We start from the raw sequence: 24,695 nt of genomic DNA, 5'->3' as shown, positions 1-24,695 counted from the left end.
CGAATTTCCCTTGTTAACCGCTCAGTGAGCGTTTTTTTATTTTGCTTTTTAAATCCATGACATGAAAAATGTGTAGCCAGTTTTTCAATATTTTCCTCGTGTCTCAGATGGCTGATCGATCACAAACTTCTAAAGGTTTGTCAGAATGTCAGTTAATGTATATGGTGGATTACATAAAGTGCTTACACTGCCAGCAAACTGTTTTGTTAGCAAAAAAACAATTCTGTAATGTTCCTTTAAGCGATGGCGGCGACGACTGCCCAAGTCGCAGCCGCAGCAGCAAGCAGCAGCAATTACATTATTAATAACCTCAACCAATCTGAAGGTGTCAGTGTAAACAAGCGGGCACAAGGCTGCATCCTCAAATACTTTAATTGCGGGATTGACTGAAATTGAATTTGTGGGCCCCGGCTTACCGGGTTAAATGACTGGGAGTTTTGAATCGAGGCCTTTAAGTGGTTTACACAAAACGCTGATATGTTAATGATGGGGATAGTTTGACTAAGAAACTCTATGATCCTTGTTTGGGAAATATTGGTGAGTCTGTTTCTAAAATTACTACAAATGGAATGACAACAGTTTTAAAGACAGTGGACACTATTGGTAATTGTCAAAGACTAGCCTTCACAGTTGGTGTATCTCAACATATGCATAAAATAACTAACCTGTGAAAATTTGAGCTCAATCGGTCATCAAAGTTGCGAGATAATAATGAAAGAAAAAACATCCTTGTCACACGAGGTTGTGTGCGCCTAGATGTTTGATTTCGAGACCTCAAGTTTTAAATCTGAGGTCTCGAAATCAAATTCGAGGAAAATTACTTCTTTCTCGAAAACTATGGCATTTCAGAGGGAGCCGTTTCTCACAATGTTTTATACCATCAACCTCTCCCCATTACTCGTCCCCAAGAAAGGTTTTATGCTAATAATTATTTTGAGTAATTACCACTAGTGTCCATTGCCTTTAAAACAATTATAATCTCTATGTTGTTTTCTTTGAGAATAATAAATCTAAAATACCTCAGATATTTTAGGATGAATTTACTGCTTCACCAAGCATTCCGGTCATCTATTCACAAGTATTTTGACAATTTCAGTTGTAAACATTCTGCTGACGAATCAGTGACACGTACTAAAGAACGACCTAGATGTGTTTCAGATCATAAATTAACATAATATCTGAGGAATTTGCATAAAAACTGGTTTGAACTGCTTGAAAATCTGCATTGTGGCCGGAATTAAATGGGAGATTTCCATAGTGCTTTAACGTTTGTCCAATGAAAGTGGCCCCTGGAAAATGAAAATGGCCATGCTCTCTCAAAGATGAGATTCCATGCCTGCTTTGAAATTGATCTTTTTTTGTGTTGAAACAAATTTTTAATTTTTTATTTAACTCTTTTGCTCAAGTCGAGGGGAACTTATTTTGATGGGAGAAATAGCTGATTTTGTGAATCTGCGGGGAAAAAAAACAATATTCTGGAAGGACTTCCATGAAAGATCCTCGGGACTACCACAAACCAGGAACTCTATCTCAAATAAACCGATACAAAAACAGAGAGTAGATTAATTTGATAAATAAAAAAAGGCACTCAGCAAGAAGCAGCGAAGGTTTAAACGAAGAAAAAGAAATGTTCGATTGGCACTCACGACCGTCACTCGATTGCATCTTCACTGCCAATTGATTTTTTGCGATAATAAGCAGATGAATTTGAAATAACCTCTGTCGTCTAAAGACCGCGACTCTGACTCTCCTCCTCTTTGGGACTTTTTTTCTCCCTATGTTTCACAGTTTCCTCCGTTCCGAGCCCAATCAAGTGTTGTCTTGAAGAGAAATGCAAGTTGTGCAGTTTTGCACTTAAGTACAGGTGGAATACGTTGTCACAACGGACACTGTATCGTATAGCAATGATCACACACTAGGCTCTGCGATAAACACAGGTGAAATGGATCCGGCTGGATTGCTCAAACATTTCAAACCATTTGGGCTGGATCAAAAACTAACTACAACTGTGTCAGGCAGAGACTGAAGTTAGATTGTATGTTTTTTGTGGTTTGTGGGGGAAAAAGTGGTCACGTGTTCTTAGTGCTTAGGTCTAACAGATAGATGTGGTAATTTTCTTTTGTATGGCTTCGAAACTGTGGGTTGTTTTGTTTGCCTGGACTTTTATCTGACAAAATTGTCTTATTATTCAATGAATTTGAAATATAGAAATTATACTCCGTTATATGTTACATGCTGATGAGATTAACAATTATTTTTGTGAAATTGTTTTTGATATTTCTCAAATACTACAGCACCTCAGCAAGTAATATTTTAAATCTGTGAATATTGTGTTTTGTGTCGTACAATAAGTACCTAAAGACTTTAAGAAACATTTGTGGAAAGCTTCAAGATAAGTTGTCTTGAACTTTTGAAAATACAGTTGGGGGATGCTTTCTCAGGCATGATACTTCAGGGAGGCAACGAAGGCGATTGCTCCATGCCCCCTGGTCATTGCCTTGGTGTCCTTGAAATGCTACAGTAGAAATTTACAATTTCCTCATAGGGGCCCTTTACTAAGTAAAAAATGCCTTGGTGCCTTCGTTTTTTTTTAAACGAAGCATACAAGCCTGCTTTCTGTTTCCCTCCCCATGTGTAAGAACAAGGGTTTAGAACGTGATTCAACTCTTAAGGAAGTGTCAACGCCCGAGGAGGATAAGATAAGATATCTTACGAGTTGATCCCTCAGGAGGATCAGATGAGCAACCATGATAATATCGTGGCTAAATGAAGACTGACCAGTGTTGACCTGAATTCAACTACACCGAGCTACGCAGGCATCACATTGTATTGTTGCTTAAACATAAGACAACATATGGGCAGCCAGAGAGACAGACCTATAAACGTAATATTCAATCAATTTCAATTTAAGTAGACAAATTTCATCCAACCAGGGCCTTTGTGTGTGGGTATATAGTTTCTGTATTTTTTTTTTTTTTGTAAATTAATTGAAACCGAAGAAAGATATTAAATCATAGAAAGGAAGAACAGCTTTCAAAGTGTACGGGTCACTTTTAGGAACATATGTGTATTGGGAGAATATACAGAAGAAAACCAGATGACGACTTGCTGCTTCCTAATTAAGCAGTGTGAAGATAGTGTTACTTAGTGGTCAAATGAAAAAAATTGTTTGTCCATGAAAAAGATTTCAGTTAAATCCACAGGGTATGAGCGGAGAGTAGACTTTGTAGATATCAATTTCTTGAGGGAGAGCGTACACTTGGGTTTCGGACAATCTTGATTTCAGATTGAATTTGTTAAAAAGGTTTGTTCAGATGGAGGCTTTTTGGAAAGGTTAATTGATTGTTGTAATCCAATTTTGAAAACTGCAGTTTGTCCCTACAATTGCTGCTATTTAAGAAACAAACAGCAGTATTAACGTTGTGTATAAAGAAAATAAGAACAGATAAATAATTGGATTAAACAAATGAATTGTTCAATGTTATTAATTTATGGACAAGAACTAACTCAATAACTCTCTCTTAAATGGGTTCTTGCTTTAAAGCCATTATACACTTTCGGAACAGAAAAAAAATAAAAGTTCACAAATTTACAAACAACTTACAGGGTTTACAGAAGGAATGGTAAAAGACTTCTCTGGAAATATTATTCCATGAAATGCTTTACTTTTTGAGAAAACATTAAAACAATTATCAATTCTCGACATCGATAATTACAGATTATAGTAAACACATGTCATGACCGGCGAAACGTGCGGAAACAAGGGTGGGTTTTCCCGTTATTTTCTCCCGACTCCGATGACCGATTGAGCCAAAATTTTCACAGGTTTGTTATTTTAACATAAGTTGTGATACACGAAGTGGGGGCCTTGGACAATAGTGTTTACCGAAAGGGTCCAATGGCTTTAAGAATAAATACAATTCAGTTGGATACCTAATAGGAGAACAAATAATATTGTTTGTTAACGATTTCATTTTTTGTGTGGGCCTTTGGACAATACTGTTTACCGAAAGTGTCCAATGGCTTTAACCCTCTCTAAGGTCAGTATGAAATTGTTTGAGATGACAGTTTTGAATTACCATCATTTTTTTGTGTAGCACATTTTACAGTAACGGTTCGCTTCTTTCTTGACTCTGTTTAAATTTAATGCGAACTAAAGCGCTTTTTAAGTTTGCATAAATACAGCCAATGTTATTTGCAAAGGTTTGCAAAGGTTTGCAAATTGTAAATATTAACTATCTTAATTTACCCCAACGCCACGTAGGCAAGATTTTTGCTCGACCCAATAAACTAGGCTAATAAGAGGAACACAATGGCTTTCCGAGTCACCACAAGAAGATGTCTAGATAAGATGGAGGACCATGATAAGATCTAGCTAGGATCATGTATCACACATTTTGGCAGGTGCAGATGTTTATAAAACATACAGAGTTTAATATCAATCAGGTTTCTGACAACACGTACCCGATGTTCATTACAGTAGTGTACATTGCCTCTCAGCTTGGTCAAAGCCATCTTGTACAATTACACGACAGACATTTTTTTTTTTTACATCTCCATTTTTTTTATTTTTATTTTTTTTTTGGCCGACCAACATTGGCTCTGAGTGCTGCACTTAAAAACAGGTAGCAACGGATGCGTCAAAACTCACAGAACTTTTAGCCAAACGTCATTAGGTTTTAATCAAATAGTACAGGCGACGGCCGTTAGCCCATGCAGAGATTGACTGTATGAGACATGCCAATGCATTGATGTGGCTGGGCTGGGTGCCGGGAACGCTCAAGCAAGAATCTTTAATTAATGGAGCGATGGTCAAGAAGAGGTGCCACGCTGCCTGGTTGAGCGAGGGCAGGGAGAGGGGGGGGGGGAGAAATCTTTATGACTGTAAGAGAGAATTATTTATAAAGAGCCCAAGATAAGTTTTTTTTTAATGTGAGCTAGGAGGATCAAAAAAGCAGTTGCACTCTGCTGTGTATTGTCTGCATTGATAACTAAGCAATGATGACTTAGCAATTACAACTGAGCAAAGATATAACTAAGCAATGATAACTAAGAAATGACAATAATAACCAGCTTTTATACAGCGCTTTTCACACTTGAGGGCTACCCAAAGAAATGGTTCTAGCAATGACAACTATGCACTAACAACTAAATATTAAGCAATTAAGCAATGATAATTGAACAATAAATGTTACTAAAGCATTGATGATAACTCCATTTAACCAACACTAACTAAATGTAACCAGTAATAATTTGAGTGGTTTTGGTTTCTGAGAAGACCCGATGGGCTCATTGTTTCTGAGAGTATGCTGTCTGTCATATCGGATGTTTTGCCCTCTTGCTCAATTTGGAATCATTGTTGTGGGTTCGAATACCACGCGGGTAATATGTCTGTGACTTTTGTTCACAGAACTAAGAAAGTACTGAGTACACAGTGCTTTCACACATCTGTGTATGGGTAAAAAAAACAATATTCTTTATCCCTGATGCAAATTTAACATATTTTATTAATTGTTATAATTAGAATGTCAGAAACCATAAACATTTCCAAAGATTAACACACACACAAGAAAACGCACAAACACTCTCTATAAAGTTAATTCTTGTTAAACTTTCTTGGATGGTATTTTATTTTATATTTTGTTGCCACCCACCCCAAAAAAAAGGAAAGTGCCCCTTAACAAATATTTCAGTTTAACACAATGTTGTAAAGCGTATCTTTCCTCAATAAGGCACAACCCAATTCAAGTAATGCACTTTAAGGGGGCATTTAAAATCAATAAAGCCCAATCACCAAAGTAACGCAATTATCCAATGTGTAAATTCCACGCAGAAAAAAAAAATATGAATAAAAAAAAAGAGAACGGCTGTGACAGTGATCCAGCGTGGCTGCCGTCCTGGTGGCAGCCTGCGGAGATAAATGCATTTCTAAAATGAAAACCTTTCTCCGAGACGACAACACAATTATGTTGTTCAACAAGCCCCCCTGGTCACCAGGCATTAAAATTCATTGGCAAAGCATCTTCAAATGGAATCAGCACTGCCTCGGTCTATTCCTATTATCTCTTGCCCCACTTTTGTACTTGTCCCTGTTTATGTATGATTTTGTGAATAATAATCAAGGGCAATTTTGAATACTTGGGAATGAAAAAAAATGAACAAATAGTTTCATAGATAGTCAACGTCAAGTTATACTAATTTTATGCTCTATTATCTGTTTTCACTCGACTGCTTTTGTTACACCATTATGCCTGTTTACATTTGTTGTGCTGTCATTTAATAACCTTTGAGAAAGACTCTGCTAGTAGATTCGAAACCTCAGGCCACTTACTTATTTTTTGCACAAAATTAAGCTGATCAAGTTTTTTTCCTTTGAGTGGAAAAGTCTGAAATTATGTTTTCGTTTTTAAATGAAGTATGGAACAAAAGGACTGGCCAAATTCAAAAATTAATGCCATCTGACACACAACTTGGCTACTTTACGATTTTGCTGATTGGACATTCATGAATTCTTAAAGATCAACCCTAGACATGTCTATTGAGTCCCAGTGCATAATAAGCCACATAACTGACAGAACAGTTATAACATGGAGTACAGGCAACATCTCCTCATCAGCAGGTCTTATACTTCACAAAAGCAACTAAGGCCATTGCCTCCATGCCCCCTGGTCATTGCCTTCATGCCCTTGAAATGCTACAGTAGAATTTACAATTTACCAAAAGAAAATGCCTTGGTGCCCTTGCCCTTTCAAAAACGAAGCATCCAGGCCTGCCTCATTTTGATTCAAAGAGAGCATTAAGATGCCACAGACCTGCCAACAATCCCTAGCCAACATCCCTAAGGTGGGAGCAGACCCTCCAAGTCATAACATTTGAATTGAGTTACTTTGTATTCCGCTAAAATCTCTCGTCCGAATCCGCCGTCCGAATGACTTCTCCAAAAGTGAGATCCAAAATCGTGATGATAAAAGACATCCTGTCACTAATGTTACATCGGATTCCTCCCCGAAAGTTCAAATGGAAATGTCATCTAAATGTCGAGGATTCTGTCTTACCTATCAAATTTGTCTACAATTAATCAACTTGTCCGTATACGGGGGTGGGCTGATATTATAGACTGTGTCGCCGAGCTGTTTTTATTTCTTCTTCCTCTCTTTCTTCATAAATACTCGGCGACAGATTTAGTGCATGCAGGTGATGATCTATCCGAAGCAATTGAGTTGTCATCACTTTGAGATGGATCCCGTTACAATCTATTGACATTCATTTGTTCCTTTCATCACTGATGATAAAGATGATATCCATCTCCTTGTGTTCCTACAATCCTTATCATCCTCCCTCCCTCAACACATCTCACTCTCTCATTGACTTAAAAGGTCTACATGTAGATTCACCATTGCCTACAAAGAGGAATAAGGTTGCTGGGGGGTTTCTTTTTGGAGGGGAGGGCAAATAATGATCTTAAAGTTGAGTTATTAGCCTTTCTCGAGACACATCTATGTTTTTCTCTGTATCAATCAAACAAAGTGAGGAAGTAGCAGGTCAGGAATTTCATCAAAGAGAGGGCAGTGCCATTTTCAAAGGATGATACAAAAGTTGACGCATTTAACCTTTCTTGAGAGGGAAAGGCAATTTTCATATATGATATAAAAGTTTACTTTATAACCTTTCTTGAGGCACAAATATGTTTCTCTTTGTATCAATAAAACAAAGCGAGGAGGCAGCAGGCATGGTATTTCATCTTCCAGAGGGCAAACTTTGAAAGGGCACAGAGGCCAAGGCAAGGATAACAGAGGCCATTTCTCTTTAAGAATAAATACAGTTCAGTTGGATACTCAATAGGAGAACAAATAATATTGTTTGGTAACGATTTCATTTTTTTTTTGTGCAAATAATAACCAACAGTTCCATTTTTTTTTTAAATAGTGTAAAGAACTTTGCACTAAAAAGAAAATCAATTAAAAGACCCAGCCGTTTGGTAGCAGGTACTTTTTTCTCAATTGAAGACTGACTTAAAGAGAGGTCAAGAACCACGATTACATCTTCATCTCCATGACAATCAGGCTATGTCACACATGCGAAATAAACCCAAACGCAGTCAAGAAATATCCAGCAAATTTCATTGCTATCGATGTCCTCAAATAATAAAATAAAATAAAATCCTCAATTTAAACTCTTGGCAGATTGTACCTGTATGTAAAAAGTATAGGAGACATGGGCTCAGTGTCGCAGTGGACACTTCAATAGACATTGTATGTATTCTACACCTGTAGTACTGAATAAATTGCCGAACCACTAAAAAGATAATTTTCGGCCGGTTCATACATCAGTTCAGTCCTGCATAATACTTTCAAGTAAAAGATGCTACCGGTTAGTAAACATTTACTGCTCAACTAGCACTGTGGGCTACTAAAAACTGTGCAACCTCGATGTTTAAAATGCTCAAAATATTTCTTCTTTTTCAGTGGTGAATAATAGATTTAAAAAGTGTGTTTGTTTTTTAAGCAAGGCACTTAGCAATATTTGTTAACCAAGGTGATTATTGGGAACCTGCAAGGGTTGACACAGTTTTGTATTGGATTAACCCCAAGATTTGTTTTTGAGTGTTGTGAATGTAACTTCATTTGACAATTTAACTGGTTGTGATTGCTCCCATCAGAAAGATGACATTGCATTACATGTTTGAAATCTGGGTTACTCAAATTCCTAGGGCCGAGTGACATGCAGTTGTACTAGCCTAGAACCCCAATTATAATAAAAAAAATAATAGTGGCTTCTTATATAGTGCGCCTGTCACTCAGTGACGCTCCTGGCGCTACAACATACAATATTTCCTGCAAATATGGGACTACGTTTGAGTTACGTGGCCTAGTCCTTTGCATAGCACCATGTAATGTTTTCACAAGTTGCGTGGTGCAATTTGCTAATAACCACACCGGGTCGAGCCCCTTCTCTTTTTGATAAGTGCACTGGGTTCTTTTACATGTGTTACACAATACATGGGACCAACAGCTTTACGTCCCATCTATCTTGACTAGGGGTGTACATGTATACAATGTACTTGTATCAATTTGAGCTCAAGTGAATACTGTACTTCAGAGCTTAGCAAGATGACAAATCTTCATCCACACATTAACATATTTTTATGGTCAATATACATATTAAACAAAAAAATATTTATAAAATCAGCCTACGGTCAAGTCTGCCTGTGGCTACAGCTTCATAAAGTCTTTTGAACATGCATTGAAGCATAGGATGTCCATACATGTAGCAACAACCTTAGCCATAGCCGTACAGTCCGACACAGCCTAATGTAATGTATACAGTTTAACAAAAATTACTTTGTCTATTAATTTAAAATATTTCTTTGTCCATTTTCAACCATAAGCATGTTCACATGATGTGCTATTAAAGAGTGGCGGCAGCTGAATTTGAATGAAACAAACCCGCCAAAAAGTTCACTGTACTTTGGGTACAATCAATCAATGGAATTACCTGTGTATGACTGAACAAAAATGATTTGTTGTGTGACATGTTTGTTTCACAGAGTGCACTTGAAAATGTTGACATAAACCTGAACGGCCTCGGGTCTCTTTTTTAGCAATGTCCTTTCTCTGTGATTCACACATCCATTTACCTTTCAGCGAAAAAAAACCCACTGCAATATGGAAAAAAAAAAGTAAGAAATACGTAGCATCTGTTTAGTACGTTATTATTAACATGCCTAATTAATGATTTGGTACTAGTCTCCATTCCAGAAGTTTTTAGGAAATTTGCTGATATGCAGGGAGGGGCAGATCTTCCCAAAGGTGCAGCTAATGCAATGACACATGCAGATAAGGCTATAGGCTTCATTCAAGAAGTTATTGAGATGTTTTCTATCACTATACTTGATGAAAGGGCACAGGATTCAAGCTAGCGTATAGGGCTGATACAAATTGCAGGCCAAAACCTTGTGGTTTATTTTTTGATAAAAGAAAAAATAAATAAAAACAAGGCTTTCTGTTGTATTTGCATACACTTTTTTGCATACTTTTTTAAGAAAGAAAAACCCCACAAAAAGTGCCATGGCTGAACTTGTAAAAAAGAATTGCCCCAAATTACCCCCAGTTTTGAAAAAAAAACACCCAAAAAACATACAGTAGAACCTTAGGGCAGCTGCCCAAAAAAGTACCACTTAAACATTATTAAAGGGTTGGGGTACTTTTTGTACTTGCACAAAACACAAACCTCCACAGATTTACATAAAACTTGCATCGTTTAAAGATATTATGGTAGAGAAAGCTTTTCTTATATTACTTGCTGAGATGCTGTAGTTTTTGAGAAATTAGTAAAACAATTTCACCAAAAATATGTTCGTCTCATAATACAAAAATTTACGACTTTACATGATTCTCACGTTTTTCCCCCCAAAAAACGTCCTCACGTTTTTCCCCCCAAAAACGTCATGACTTGAGAAGCTAAAACTGCTACAGATAAATTATTTTACATACATCTTCATTCACAGTGAGAAGGGATGGCCAAAAACATGACCAACAAAAGGTATCAAAACCTTTAAAGCTGGGATGAAAAGGGGAAAAAAACACGCCTAAACCAAATTATAGCCGTACAGAGATGCAGATCTCGTTTACTGCATTATAGAGCATACTTTAGTACGCTATACAAACCCATCATTATTAATCAGTGAACACACATTGCCTACCATCCCCTGTCCATGCCCGCCACTTGGTTTTTTTTATGCGAACAACATGGTAGTATGAACAATAACTGTTTGTCCAATTGATTAATCCTTGAGGGAAAGTCAACGTTGTTAATTTATGCAAGTATGCCATGGTATTAAACAACAGAGTCCACTGGTCTTGTCTCACACTGCTCCCCACTTCATGTTGGGACAACAGTCTGAATCCAGAAAGATAAACAATCGTCGGGACGCTAATCACATATTACTCAGCCGTCTGTTTTGATTAGAGATTTTCTAATATTTTTTGTTTTGACGCACAATGCGGGGTTTAGCGCATGGGAAAACAAGACTTGGAATGTAAACGTTAATTGTACGTCCTGTGGTGTTGTTGGCTTTGTTTAAAGAGAGAAAAATGGTGAAATGGTACTACGTGATTACAGAAAACCAAATAGAATGGTCATTTTGGGGCTTTGGTTTGTTTCTTATAAGCAATCTGGATCTAGACTGTTCCATTCTTTGCACTTTACAAGGAATTACTTCATGTGAAACACGTCAAAGTAGGTCCACCCCAAAAAAATTATGATAATACTTTCCCAAAATACTTACGTACATGTAGTATATAAATCATTCTTGTGAAACTAAAATGCACTATTTTTTATATTTTTGTTATTTTATATTTTTATTAAAAAAGACCCATCACAAGGCCCTAAAACAGGCCACCAAATGGGATACCAGAAAAGGAGATCAAAGTAGAAAGATGATCGTTGATATTGCATTTGAATTGGTTCAGGTTATAAGAGGCAGGGAAGCAGGTTATAGGTAAATGGGTTCTCAAAAAGGCAGTATGTGGGAAGAAGCTTTGAAAAATTACATCATTATTATAATGCACAATTTATTTGTTTAAAATGAAACAAACTCACATGTTTCATTTTCACTTTAGATCAATGGACTATGGGAACATATAGTATACTGTACGGCAATGGCAATCTCAGTAATTGTATAGTGCAAAATACTAAGAAATGTTTTCCAGTGCTTTTTTTTTGGGGGGGGGGTTAAATTTTGTCCACTTTCAGTTTTTCATTTTCTTCATGACTTCAGTAAAGTCTGCTTTCAAGCTTGACTGCTATCTGTACAATTAAGAAGAAACTTTATTTTTTTTAAACAAATTCAATGATTTTTTATTTTTTATTTTTAGGCACTTTGGGGGTATAACATTTGAAAAGGTGCTTTATAAATGTATTTTAAATTATTATCATTCAAAACTTATTTCATAACATGTATTAAAGAATTTACTAAAAAGCACCAATTTGAACAGGCGATATCCCTTTCCCTTCTCACAATCGTTTTTCCCCATGGAGTTTAAATGTAATTTTTCTTACCATTATGCAATATTGACTTTCCTTTGCAGCTGAAAATAGCAGCATGCCTTTACAAGAAAAAAACATACATGCACAATCACGATTGCCAATTAAAAATAATCTACTAATCACTAGTTAATTACCAAAGAGCCTTTTATCAAGATTACTTTAATTAACTGAACACATGCGATGCTAACGCAAAAGTTATAACATTGCAGCTTTACATACTTCAAAGCTTTCCCAATATGATAGAGAAGAAAAAACACCAAAGTAGCAGAAATAAAATAAGTTATGGATATTCCAGCATCAACCATCAGGTTTTATTTTCAGGAAGCTTTTGTGATGATATAAACTCTGTCGGTGCCTGCATCTAAATGCCCAGGTTTTTTTTAGGTTTTTCAAAACTCTGTCAACAAAATTTGCAAGACTTTTTGTCCAAACAAAAAATATTTTGCTGATTTGAGTTGCCTTGGAATTGGTACAACCCAAATTCAATAGTATTTCTTGAGTGATAATGTCCTCTCGTCATAACATGTAGCCTATTCCATTAATTGGTCGTACGTACCATTGATAACACTCTTTGAGAAGATAAAAAAAGGTTGTACATAATAGCGCTTTCGGAATACATAAAATAAATCATACAAAGAGTCAATAATCGACTTAGCAGTCCTGGTACTCGCCAGTGGTAGTACAAATATACAAAATTACCAGATAGCATTTAATTCTGCCTATCTTGAAGAGAAATGAAATTGAAATTGAAATGAAGAGAAATAACGCACGCAATCTCAGCTTCAAATTTCACTGTATCTAAAACCACTACACGATTATTCACTGCGCACACTATTACATCAGTTCCTTGAGGCTACAACTTCATGAGTATAAAATCGTCCGTGCCAAAATCAGATTTACAAGCAGCAGTATTCTGGGACAATTTGTGTGAGACATTCACAACTCAATTTGGTTTTTCAAGTATTAAATTGAGGCCAGAAGAAAGAACAGGGGGTGGGGGTGTAAAAAATATATTAAAAAAATAAAAAAGGTGAATCAATGAGAAATACAAGTTGCCATGACAAGTACGAGCTCTGTGTTAACAGTGCTCCAGCGGCGGACCCTATGCCATTCAGATTGATTTCAGAGTAAGATTGGGCAATATCACGATAATATCGCGATATTAATTTGGAAATGATTTCGATATCGGATGGATTCGGTTTTAATCAAAATATCGATATATCGCGATATATCGTGATATCGATTAAATATCGCGATGTATTTGCTAGCTGAGACATCTTGCACCCCATACATGTAGGTTTGGAGTAAAACCAGAAGAATAGGTCATTAGAACACCTCTCTTATGCTAGGACTGTCTCTTCTACAACTTTCACTTGGGGTTTGAAGACGGACGATGTCAAATTTAATTAATCGCAATTATATCGAATATCGCGATATATTGTCGGCGCTATATCGTGAATAAAATAAATCGATATCGCCCAAGCTTATTTCAGAGGCCTCTGTCCTCTGCTACTATTTAAGATCAGTCCAAGAGGACATGCACTTTGCCTTAATGTAGAGTATCAACTCCAGGAATGGCTTATCAATATGGCAAGCTGCCGTACCACGCAAACAGCGGGTACGCGACAGGATTATGTATCCACTCACTCTGAGAGAGGGCTTAAAGCTGACTTACACTCTTCTGATAGCACCGCTAATGCCTGTATTACGGGCTCCGTGTATCGTATCAGCTGGTACCGTAGGGATTTACCGTCAATATGTTTTCATAATTCTTATGCTTGAAGATTTTAGCTGAGACGAGAGATTATTTAAAAGAACGGGGGAAAAAAAGGAGAAATAATACCTCTTAACTGTCTCATTAAGAGACATCTTAGTAGATCTTGATGAATGCAGTTGTTTATGGTGTGTTTTTATTTATGTGAGATCTCATGAAATTTGAAAGATGTTAAACTTATTTACAAGCCATTAACAGGAAGCCAGTTTGCATAATACTTGACCCTCGGACAACAAGTAGGACATTTGACATGTACAAGGGCTGACCTACATACGTCGGATATATTTTTCTGAATTTTTTGCGGGGTTAGAAAATCAGGAATCAGGTTAAATTAGGACAAGTATCAAGGAAGTTTCATAGAGCCATTATAGAAAGATTGAATTCTGCATGGGAGTTGGAAAACATTTATTTGGGGTAATTCTTCTTCATTTTTATTGCTTTCCATCTTCTGTTGCTGAATCAAAAAGAAAAGTACTTTGTGTGCTTGTAAGAAGAGCAAAGAGACTTCTAAAAAACAGGCTTCTGCCAGGCACCATACAAATTTATTGATATGTATTTGGTATTTAAAAGCTGCTTACCAACTAAAAGGTCTTGTGGTATAAATGCAAAGAAATAGTTAATGGCCTAATGTTTTGACTCTTTTCGAAGGCTTTCTTATTTTTTTATAAAAACTTTCTGTCATAGATGAACAGCACTTGTTACAACACTGACTGCATCTCAATTTGTGTACAGGCCAGTGGTAAATATGTTCCATGCCTCTGGCTCATCTTTCCAGTTCACACTAGAATTAATTTCCCAACCTATTCCCATAATTGAGGGGTTAATTACTTAACTAAAGACACAGCACGCGGCAGGATTTGAACATTGAAAGCTTGCCCGCCGCTGCGATTTGACCGGGAGGGGAGTTACATGTATTGTATCATGTTAAAGTCATCTCAGGTTGACATTAAACCACTGTCACGACTGACACAGTCCGTACACAGTCCACACACTCTGTTAAATCGATTTAACTACACAGAACCTTTTTCCCCCTAAATTCATTCCACTACTACCCACGCATACTGCTAGTCACTCAACTCAACAAAAGCATATAAAAAGTCACCTAGCTTTCTATTTTTTTTTTATGATGTAGAATATGCTGATATGCTATCCTGAACTAGTTGAGATACAAAGGAAGAAACAGGAAGTTGGAACAATAGCTGAGAGAAGGAGTGGGTGCCGGAGTAATGTCTTAAAAAACAGGCTATTCCTCCCGTAGGTATCACCTCACTGTATTGGTTTTCAATCCGGCCGAACAAACAAGCGTACTGTACTTTTAGCCATGCTTTGGTGCATACCCAAGTACCAATTTAGGTAAATTTAAATTTGAAGAAAAGTGTGATTTGTTCGTTCTCAGTTTCCTTGTTTATTTGAGATCTGATGGAAGGAACCTTCACCCACACCCAGGTCATCTCGGATCAAAAACTATATTCAAATTGAATACTTTTAACGTGGATCAAGGCACTTGTGTTTATTTTACTGTACAGCGCGTTTAAAATATTTTATGTAAAATACGCTAATATGAGACCTTTTTTTCTTTTTTTTTTCCCAGTATTATTTGCACTTATTGACAGAATTTGATTGTAATGTAAAGATGAGGTTTACAGCATAAAGGGAACTCTTTGCAAAATAAATACAACATCAATAAATAGTCTGAAAACAGGTGCAAAGGATTTTTAAAAAGCAATAATAATTAACAGAATTAATAAAAAATCTGACAATCTTATTACTTTAGCTTAGTAAAACAATACATCAGCTTTCTCCAGAAGACGATCAGAGCATATTGATCGAAACGAGTTGAAACCAATGGTTCTTTTCAGAACCACCCCTACTCATTAGAGATAGTCACTACATGGTGTTACCGCAAACCTTTCTATATAAAACAATACATGTTGTTTTCATATATCAAATGTTCAGACATACATGCTTTCAAGAAGGCCTGTCTAAAAAAAACTTCAGTTAAAAAACATTTTCTCGAAAGAAAGAAAAAAAAATCCATTTTGTGACACTAGAGGGCAGCAGACTTGTCAGGTAAAATCCAAATGAAGTAATAAAAAAAAAATTGAATTTACCTGGTCTGCTGACACCTAGCATTCTTAAGTCTCCCACTGAATTTGTGTGCATGTTGAAGTGAAACACAATAATGACCAACAGAGGGCGCTATTTACTTTATCTTGATTGACTTTGAATACATGTCTGGAACTTAAAGACACTCAGGGAAGATTTAAAACTGAGCACTAGTTTATGCCAGTCTAGTTCCCGTATAAATGAGTACCACCTAATTGTGTGACGTGCACCAAAAAGCAACATGGCAGGTTCAACTGGGGGTTACAGACTTGTTCGTTTGAGGTCTAAGACCGTCTAAAGTCTCGAATCTTCTTGGCCAAGTCTTGTCCTCCTCAGGGAGGTTGATTTAAAGATGGATGAAGATTTGATTTGATTTGATTTGATTTACTCTTAATTTTACCTTATATACGCAATCGATCATATTTTTTTTAATGATTGGGGCCGGGGGGGGGGGGGGGGGGGGTGTAATAAATATTAAAAAAACATTCTGTAACACCAAAAACATTTAAAAACTCAAAAGTTGATTACAGACTCCACAGAAACCCTTCTATTCCTCTTTTCCATACCAAGTTGTTTGGACTTGGATAGGATTAGAACTTTGACTTTCAAAATGCACTCAATGGACATGAGTGCCAGCTAATTACCTAGGTATTGTTAAAACCTTTATTTCAACAAGCACAAAGGTCAAAGACCACAGCTTCTCACACCTCTTTGAAGACTCAAGGCAGGGGGGTTAGGTACCAAGACAACAAGGCAGGATCATGGAGTCAAAGGTCTCTGTTGCATTCATGCAGTTTAACATGAAGACATGAGTATCCCCTTGTTAAAGGGTCTATGTACTTTTTCCTAACAAAAAACACAATGTCCACAGATTTAAATTGAAGGCAGTGGACACTTTTGGTAATTACTCACCGTAATTATTAGCATAAAACCTTACTTGGTAACGAGTAATGGGGAGAGGTTGGTAGTATAAAACATTGTGAGAAACGGATTTTACGTGCTAAATCAATTTTGGTCTCATGAGACCAAAATTATTTTGTGACTTGTACTCATTTCTCAATAACTACACAACCTTACTTAGTAATATTTGAAGGGAAGCTTTCCACTATCATCATCTTCAAACCCTGTAAGTTTAATGTAAATCTGTGGACATTTTGAAAAAGGACCCGAATCCTTTAAGACAAGCTTGTAAATACGAGATAGTGGTTGATACAAAGTACAAGGTTTTTGGGGGCTGGTCCTGAGCCATATTAACGAGGGTTGACTGCACGTGTTCCTTCTGACATACATGTGTGCACACCTATTTCTGAAGCCCCAACATGAATGCTTGTGAATGTGGCTTTGTGATGTTTGGCCATTATAGTATTTCTTTTAAATCATACTCATTATAATCTTGCTACACATACAAATGAACTTGCTTGAATATGGTTAAGAACGTACATGTAGGGTTGGAACGTTTAATCGGTTAACTGGTTAAACATTGAAATTCATTTCCGATTACCTTTAAATGCTTAAACAGAGCCACTGTTTTTTAAACCTTCCTTTTCTTTTTAGGACAACTTTTGTTCGTGAACTAACAGTCTTATCTTAATCCCACAAACATTGTAATAAATCCTCTACAATTTGTTGTCAATTTATTGTTTTACATTTTCCACCTACATGTGTGGGTACGTTCAGACGAGGAGTAATTCTATCCCTTATTCTGAGCCTCGCGGGTGTTCAAAAGATAAAACGGGCTTGCGTTCACACAGTGAGTTTATTCTTGTCGAGCGGACTAAAACCAGCCCACGAGGTTGATTACTGGGTCATGCATTGGCGACCCTTACCAATGCTGGTTCCACAGGGTTTCGACCCGCTATCGTCTCTGGTCATCATGTAGCCAAATAAATACGGCCAAATCACTTCATATCCTTGGCCCCACCAACAACAAAATTCTATTTCTGTGCCCGCTGGAGTTTCCGATCCGCACTGTCTTCCTTTTGGAAAATATCTCACAACTTACTTGTTTCAGAAGTCGTAGCTTGATCGTATCACTGTTAAGTAAAGTTGTTGAGGGAATGAACCAGATACAACCTAGTTTTCCAACCCAAAATTAAGTGTTAATTCCCGTTCCCGTGTGTGTAGCTAGCTGTGATTAGCTGCAACTTTCTCATATAAAAACAAACCCCATTCATTATCATAAACCAGCAGTGCGCACAAAATATCATTTAATTACCTTTGGAAGAACGTTAATTTAAAAGACCAAAAAAGTCTGAAACGGGAACCCAGATCTTAGGAGGATAGTTTAATTTGAAATTCCAGCACTTCCACCTTTTGATCACTATGGCGTTTACGTTTCCTGGTTTTGTTTAATTCCGGGGTTAGAGTTATAGATCAATAAGCCTGGCTTACTAAGTTTGAAGGGAAATACAGGATCTGTTCTTAACCGACTCAAAAGTCAAATAAAAGTCTGAAATTAATCATACCAGAACTATAGGCTCATACTTCATGGTAGAAACAGCTATAAAATGGCTAAACAAAAGTCACACATTCCATGTAAACATTTAGGGAAATAAATTCAGATGAACAAACCTAAAAAAAACATCCCAATATGTTCTATATTGTTTGTCTTACCTTGCGTAGACAAACAGGCTTCCTTCAATGTCTGTCTTTTCCTGAAAACAAAAAGATAATAAAATGTAAACAAATTGAACACTGAACTGCATAATAATAATAATAAAAATAATAATAATAATAATAATAATAATAATAATAATAATAATAATAATAATAATAATAATAATAATAATAATAATAATAATAATAATAATAATAATAATAATAATAATAATAATAATAATAATAATAATAATAATAATAATAATAATAATAATAATAATAATAATAATAATAATAATAATAATAATAATAATAATAATAATAAGACTTGTAATGCGCACATATCCACCCTGCTGGGTGTTCCAAGGCGCAGTAAAACCAAAAACAAAACATAACACAAAGAAAAACAGACACAACAAAATTAGTCATTGAAAACCTGTGACATAAGATAAGTTTTGAGAAGAGACTTGAATTTTGCGGTACAAACACAAGATCGAAGATCGAAGATTAAGTGGTAGAGAGTTCCAGACGCGTGGCGCGGCTGAAGAAAAAGACCTGTCACCCCATGAGTGTCGAGACTTGGGTTCATATAACTTTTAGGTTTTCTATATAAATAAGAATATTTTGGGATCAAGCTAAATGGTCTGATTACACATGTACATACTGTGCTAGTGAAATAAAGTTTTATAAAACTCAAACAGCCGTTGGGCATTTTCCAGCCTGTCACCAATGCTATAAAACGAGTTCCTTGTAGACACAAAAACTTCCTCAAATGTGAACATTTTTTTTTTTTTTTTTTTCCGAAAAACAACTCAAAATTAATTTATTCTCTGAGGAATTTTTAACGTGATATTATGTGTACTTTTTTGAAGTAATGTAGTTTTAATATTAATAATAATACTATCCAAGTATAGCGCACGTATCTACCAAACAAGGTACTCAAGGCGCTGAGTATAATACAAACTTTTAGCGAGAATCTGAAAGCGCACAATTCTTTACAACAACGGTGTTTTTACCTTACCTAAGTATTATTCCCTTGCAACTTTGATGGCTGAACCCAAACTTTCACATGTTTTATGGATACAGCCGTCAATTTCACCAAACTCTTCCTGACTTGGGATTGATCTTAGGACTTAGAACAAGTTCAGTTCCGTATCCAAAGACGTTAGGTCGCATGAACCCATCCTAAGTTAGGATGGGTTACTCGTCCTAACTCAAGATAGAAAGAATCCTAGTGTTTCAGGAATTTGGCTGCTGGTCTTTGACAATATTACCAAAAGTATACTCTATCTTTAAAGGGAGCAAGCTGGCACTGTATGATTGATGATGAAGTTCAGGTCAAAATTCAGGTCACTTTTTCATTCAATAAGAAATTATTATACTCAACTCAAATGAGTGGCGATCGATTCAGATAAAAATTCAGATTTTGTTTTACATTTCTGTACCGTTTCCTGCCGTCACTTATTCACCCATTAAAAAAAAAATCAAATTTTAAGTAAATTAAATTCTACTTTATTTCATATAACAAATGAAAAAGTGGTGGCAGGTTTTTTTCTATCTTTATTATGTGCACAAATGAGATAATTGCTTTTGTTTGGTAACAATAACATGAATGAACAACTTTTTGGGCTGCCCCTCAATTTAGTTACAGAATTTCTTTTGTAATTGTAAATACACAGCTGCAGTAACTGCAGTTAGCAGTGTGCATTTCCACTTTTTCACTCACTTTTACAAAAAGGGATATCTACCGTAATTTTCGGATTATAAACCGCGGTTTATATGTTGATTTTGACATTTTTTTGAACTCCTGCGGTTTATTCTCCGGGCGGCTTGTAAGCCGACGTATAAATATTTCAGAGAAAAAACGGCATTTTTTAAAAGAAAGATCGTTCGTAAACTATTCTAATAACAATGTTTTTTTTCTTCAACGAGAACAAAAACCTGCCTGTGTGATGACAAAATCCTGTTGAAAATCCCACCACAATTGTATTCCGTGTTTCCTTTGTAAAACGTTTATCAACCGCCCTCAGCTCCCCCTCTACTCAGCGCAACTCGGGATAGACTAGACTGGTGCCCGTCTATTTATCCTATCGATCTCTACATGCTGACGTCAGACATTCAAGTTATACTCGTGTCTCAGCGAAATAGACTCGTCCCCTGTCTATTTATCCCACGATCTTTACTGACGTCAGACATCCAGGCTACACTCGTTTTAGCCAGCGGTTTCTTCAGGTCAACCACGCACACGGCAACAGCAGAATGGTGAATGGACGTACGCAAAGAACTATGCCGCGCCGGGGGTCAAACAAAACATTTTCAAACCGCCCTATTACCCTGATTGTTGCGTCCAGTAACATTGGGAATTTTATTTCCAGGCGGCGCAAATATGAGGGCGTAGCACAACCCGTCGGCGAACATCGCTCAATACGGTGCCCCCAACATCTGTTGTGCAATTTCGAGATTGAGCAGCGCAATAAACAGATTGCTAGCTTTACGAACTCGCATGTGTGTACATGTGCTTAATGTGCACGCTGCAGGATACATTACTACACACACGCTACATCCGTCCGCCCGTCCGTCGTTGCAATATCTGTTGTGGATCCTCGTTGTGGGACTACAATAAAAGGGAGGGAGAAACAACCACTTTTCTTTAATTCCCTTATTGAAAGACCCATTTCAACCTTATTTCCCGTCTACTCCGATGTTTAATAAAAGTGAATCCCATGTCCTTATGATTACGCACACAATAAGGTAGCGCATTTTGTTTCATTACTACCGCTATACAATAAAAGTGAGGGAACAACTTTAGCCGTCCCCATTATTATTTCTTTTATATTTTATAAAGGAATTTTTTAGGAGCTGTTTACATGTTTAAAAAATGTTCCTTTATACGTTGTAAACAGAAACAACAGTCATAGACAACTCTCGTTTGTGTTGTGGTAGCCCTGAAAAGGACTGTTTGGTTTTGGTTTGTCTATTTTCTATTTAAACAAAACGGAAGGCAAAGGATTCCTTGGATATAAATCTTCGCACTGTTTCTTTATCACTGCTTCTGCAGACGAATCCTATGTTGAAATGATAGTCAACGCACTGTCAGAAGTTAATTTTTATTGCAACACGATCTCACTTACCTACAAATGGAGTAGGATTTAACTTTGTCAATTTTAAAAACTGTTATTGGTTTTTTTCAGTATACAAAAAGAATACTATCCTATAATAGATCATTTCAATTACGATCAATAGTGTAAACTTCAATACATTTCTACTCTAATTACGACGCAACTCCCACATTGCGGCAACTATACAAGACTGACTGATGTGCCGCCCGCCTGTCACTGCATATCGCCACAAAGAGGACCGCAAACAAGCACGGCCCCTTTGTGTGTACGCATGCGGTGATTGGCTGTTTGATGATTGGCCGTTGTTGATTGGCCGGTGATAGTTCCATTCATAAAATCTTGGCTAGACTTCGGACGGATCGAGTAGAGCGGCTGCCCATTGTACAACAAATAGCTTGAACGTCTGACCCACGCTTCGAGGCTCGGGGCCCAGTCTAATCAAACATGGACAACTTTTGTCAACAGAGGGCGATGCGATGCAGGGCAAAGTTCAACTATTTCTCGGTGTGCGTTGTCGACCGATCTTTGATTCACGGACAGTTTGTTGCCAAAGAAGTTCACAAAACATGGTCAACACAACCGATCATCAAATCGCAAATTCTTGAAAAGGGTTGTTGATGGAAAAAAGTATAACTCAGGACTGATAGTGTGAGATAAAAAAATCACCCGTAACGCGGCAGGTTTGCGTCCTTCACTTCCGTGTTTTGAGGTTAGTTTTTTCATGTTTTTTTTTTTTATTTTGGTCGCGGTTTATACGCCGCGCGGCATATACGCCGACACCTAAATATTTTTTTGTATATTTTGGGGAAGTGCGGTTTATACGCCGCGCGGTTTATAATCCGAAAATTACGGTAATTGAGCTTGAGGTAAATTAGAATTAGATACTATTTTTATATTTCATATCGAATGAAAAAGTGGTGGCGCCATACGGAAACTTTTCCATGCCTTTTTTCGGACTCTTTGATGAGTCTATCTATTCTAAGTTCGTAACCAGAAGCACATTTCTTTTACTGTATTGACTACTGTCACTGTACTCATGGAGGTATCTACCTCCGGATAACTTTCCGTATGGCGCCAACACCTTTTCACTCATTTTTCAAAAAAATAGGGATATCTCATTGAGGTAAGTTAGATACTAAATTATTTTATATCAAATGAAAAAGTGGTGGCACCATACGGAAACTTTTCCTCTACCTCCATTCTGTACTTAAAGTCCTGCTGAATGTAAACAACACAATGAACACACACTACACAGTGCCAGCGCGTGTGTGTACACGTTTACGGTCGGTAACCTATGCTACATACAGACTGCATGCAAATGTAATGTGCACGGAGTAAGTCAGTTTACACGTACTGCACTCGTTCTTCTTTTTTCAATTACAACAAAACTAAAACAACTGCAAATTGCATCAATTTAAGAACATACTTACCCACTCATTACCGTCAGCATTGAACGTATAGAGGGCTACTTGACTAGCCGTCTGGACAATGTTCGTAATGTGCTGGTCGCATTGCTGCAACGCTGCTAAGTTCATTCGGTTTTCCGCTTTACTGTCAGCCGCCATTTTGCTTCTTCTCTGTTTTGTTGGTTGGAATTTAGTTATTCACAAGAGGGCGCTATTTCAAAACAAAGACACGTGCGAGTTGTGCACGTTTATGGACACAGATGAAAGGGCGCGCTGCGCTGCTGTGATGCGTCATACGATAATGTACGCACAAAACTTGATTCTTGTGTTACTCTGTTTTTATTTCATTGATTACTTTTCCTAATGATTCGCTCATGTGATTATAAGTCCTAAACATTTTATTTATAGACATTGTGGTGTTTTTCTTTGTTTTAATTTCCGTTTTTGATAACAAAAAATTATTTCAATCGATTTCATGTCTGGCGTAATCTTACCCTTTTTGTTAATAATAGTATACACCATAATTATTTACAAGAGGGAAGTACTTCCATTCAAGTGCTTAGTAAATTTTCTAGTGTAAACGGACGAGCTGATACTCACACTAAAAATTTACTGCTAGATTCCGTTTCCAAAAGAAAACATGACGCAACAGCCTTCATCATTGTATTTTATGTCTGAGAATAATCTAATGTGATTAAAATGTAGCTGCTTTTTAGAGACTCGACTCTACCAGAAACTGATGCCACATAATTTATCATGACAATAATCCACTACAAAGACAAGATAGACGTCTTGTGGTAGTTGGCTGTCATGGTGTTTACCTACCTCCGCCCATTGTGATATTTTGATTTTATGTTAATAGGCCTTGTGTTAACTTTTTGTAATTTATTTCCATTTTTTATGGGTCCTCTGCCTAGTCTTGTCACGTTAAATATTATTTCATCTTATTGAAATTTGCATGTAGTACAGAGTTTCCATCTTCAAAATCCCCATCCGAAAACCACAACGACAACAGTGGCAAGCATTTTCGATATACAGAAAACAAAATGCCTGCTGGATGCGGTCACCATTGTTTTACAATAAACACAGATACAAATTCCATAGTTACGCTAGGCGGCGCCCTTCATCCATCCCATTACGGAGATCATTTTATCACTTTCTCACATAGCAGATTAACTCTGTGAAACAGCAGGGAGGCGTTGAAGCGGCAAATAGCCTATACGTGTCAGCATCACCCGTTTGAAGATGTAGCGCTGTGGTCAGAATGAATGAATGCATACGTTGTTAAAGAGGATTAGTGTCAATAAACAAGAGACAATGGATCGCTTTGCATTGGGACCAGACGAAAACGCACAACTGGTTAAAAATAGAGGGTAGATTTTTGTCGTGATTTAGAAGAAAGAAAAGATAACATTACCTGGATGGGAATTCAATGTATTATTATGCGTTGTTATGCATACAACTTCACACCATACTTTGTTATCCCGAACCCCATTCATTTACCAAAGGAAGAGAATTATTATACTATTGTACCCATGCCTTTTTTTTTTTTTTTTTTTTTTTTTGGGGGGGGGGGGGGGTGTGGTACCACCATGTGTATTATGGGACAGAGACTATATTGAGAACTTGTCTTTCTAATTTTAC

The 24,695-nt window shown here is 36.8% G+C and overlaps 2 protein-coding genes across 2 annotated transcripts in view; one reads left to right on the top strand and one right to left on the bottom strand.

Moving 5' to 3' along the window:
• The window catches only part of LOC139934029 (uncharacterized), a 59,978-nt gene extending 36,768 nt beyond the window's left edge, over positions 1–23,210 (bottom strand). Inside the window, exons 1-2 of the mRNA XM_071928305.1 lie at positions 23,076–23,210; positions 18,542–18,582 (exon numbers count right to left, since the gene is read on the bottom strand). Of these exons, the coding sequence (XP_071784406.1) occupies positions 18,542–18,582; positions 23,076–23,210 (176 nt within the window). The remainder of the gene's footprint in view (positions 1–18,541; positions 18,583–23,075) is intronic.
• The window catches only part of LOC139934028 (voltage-dependent L-type calcium channel subunit alpha-1D-like), a 205,497-nt gene that overhangs the window by 17,065 nt on the left and 163,737 nt on the right, over positions 1–24,695 (top strand). The gene's annotated exons all lie outside the window — the stretch shown is intronic.

Source organism: Asterias amurensis, chromosome 2 (genome assembly GCF_032118995.1).
Source record: "Asterias amurensis chromosome 2, ASM3211899v1".
Lineage (NCBI taxonomy): Eukaryota > Metazoa > Echinodermata > Asteroidea > Forcipulatida > Asteriidae > Asterias > Asterias amurensis.
This window is presented reverse-complemented; position numbering and strand designations above follow the sequence as displayed.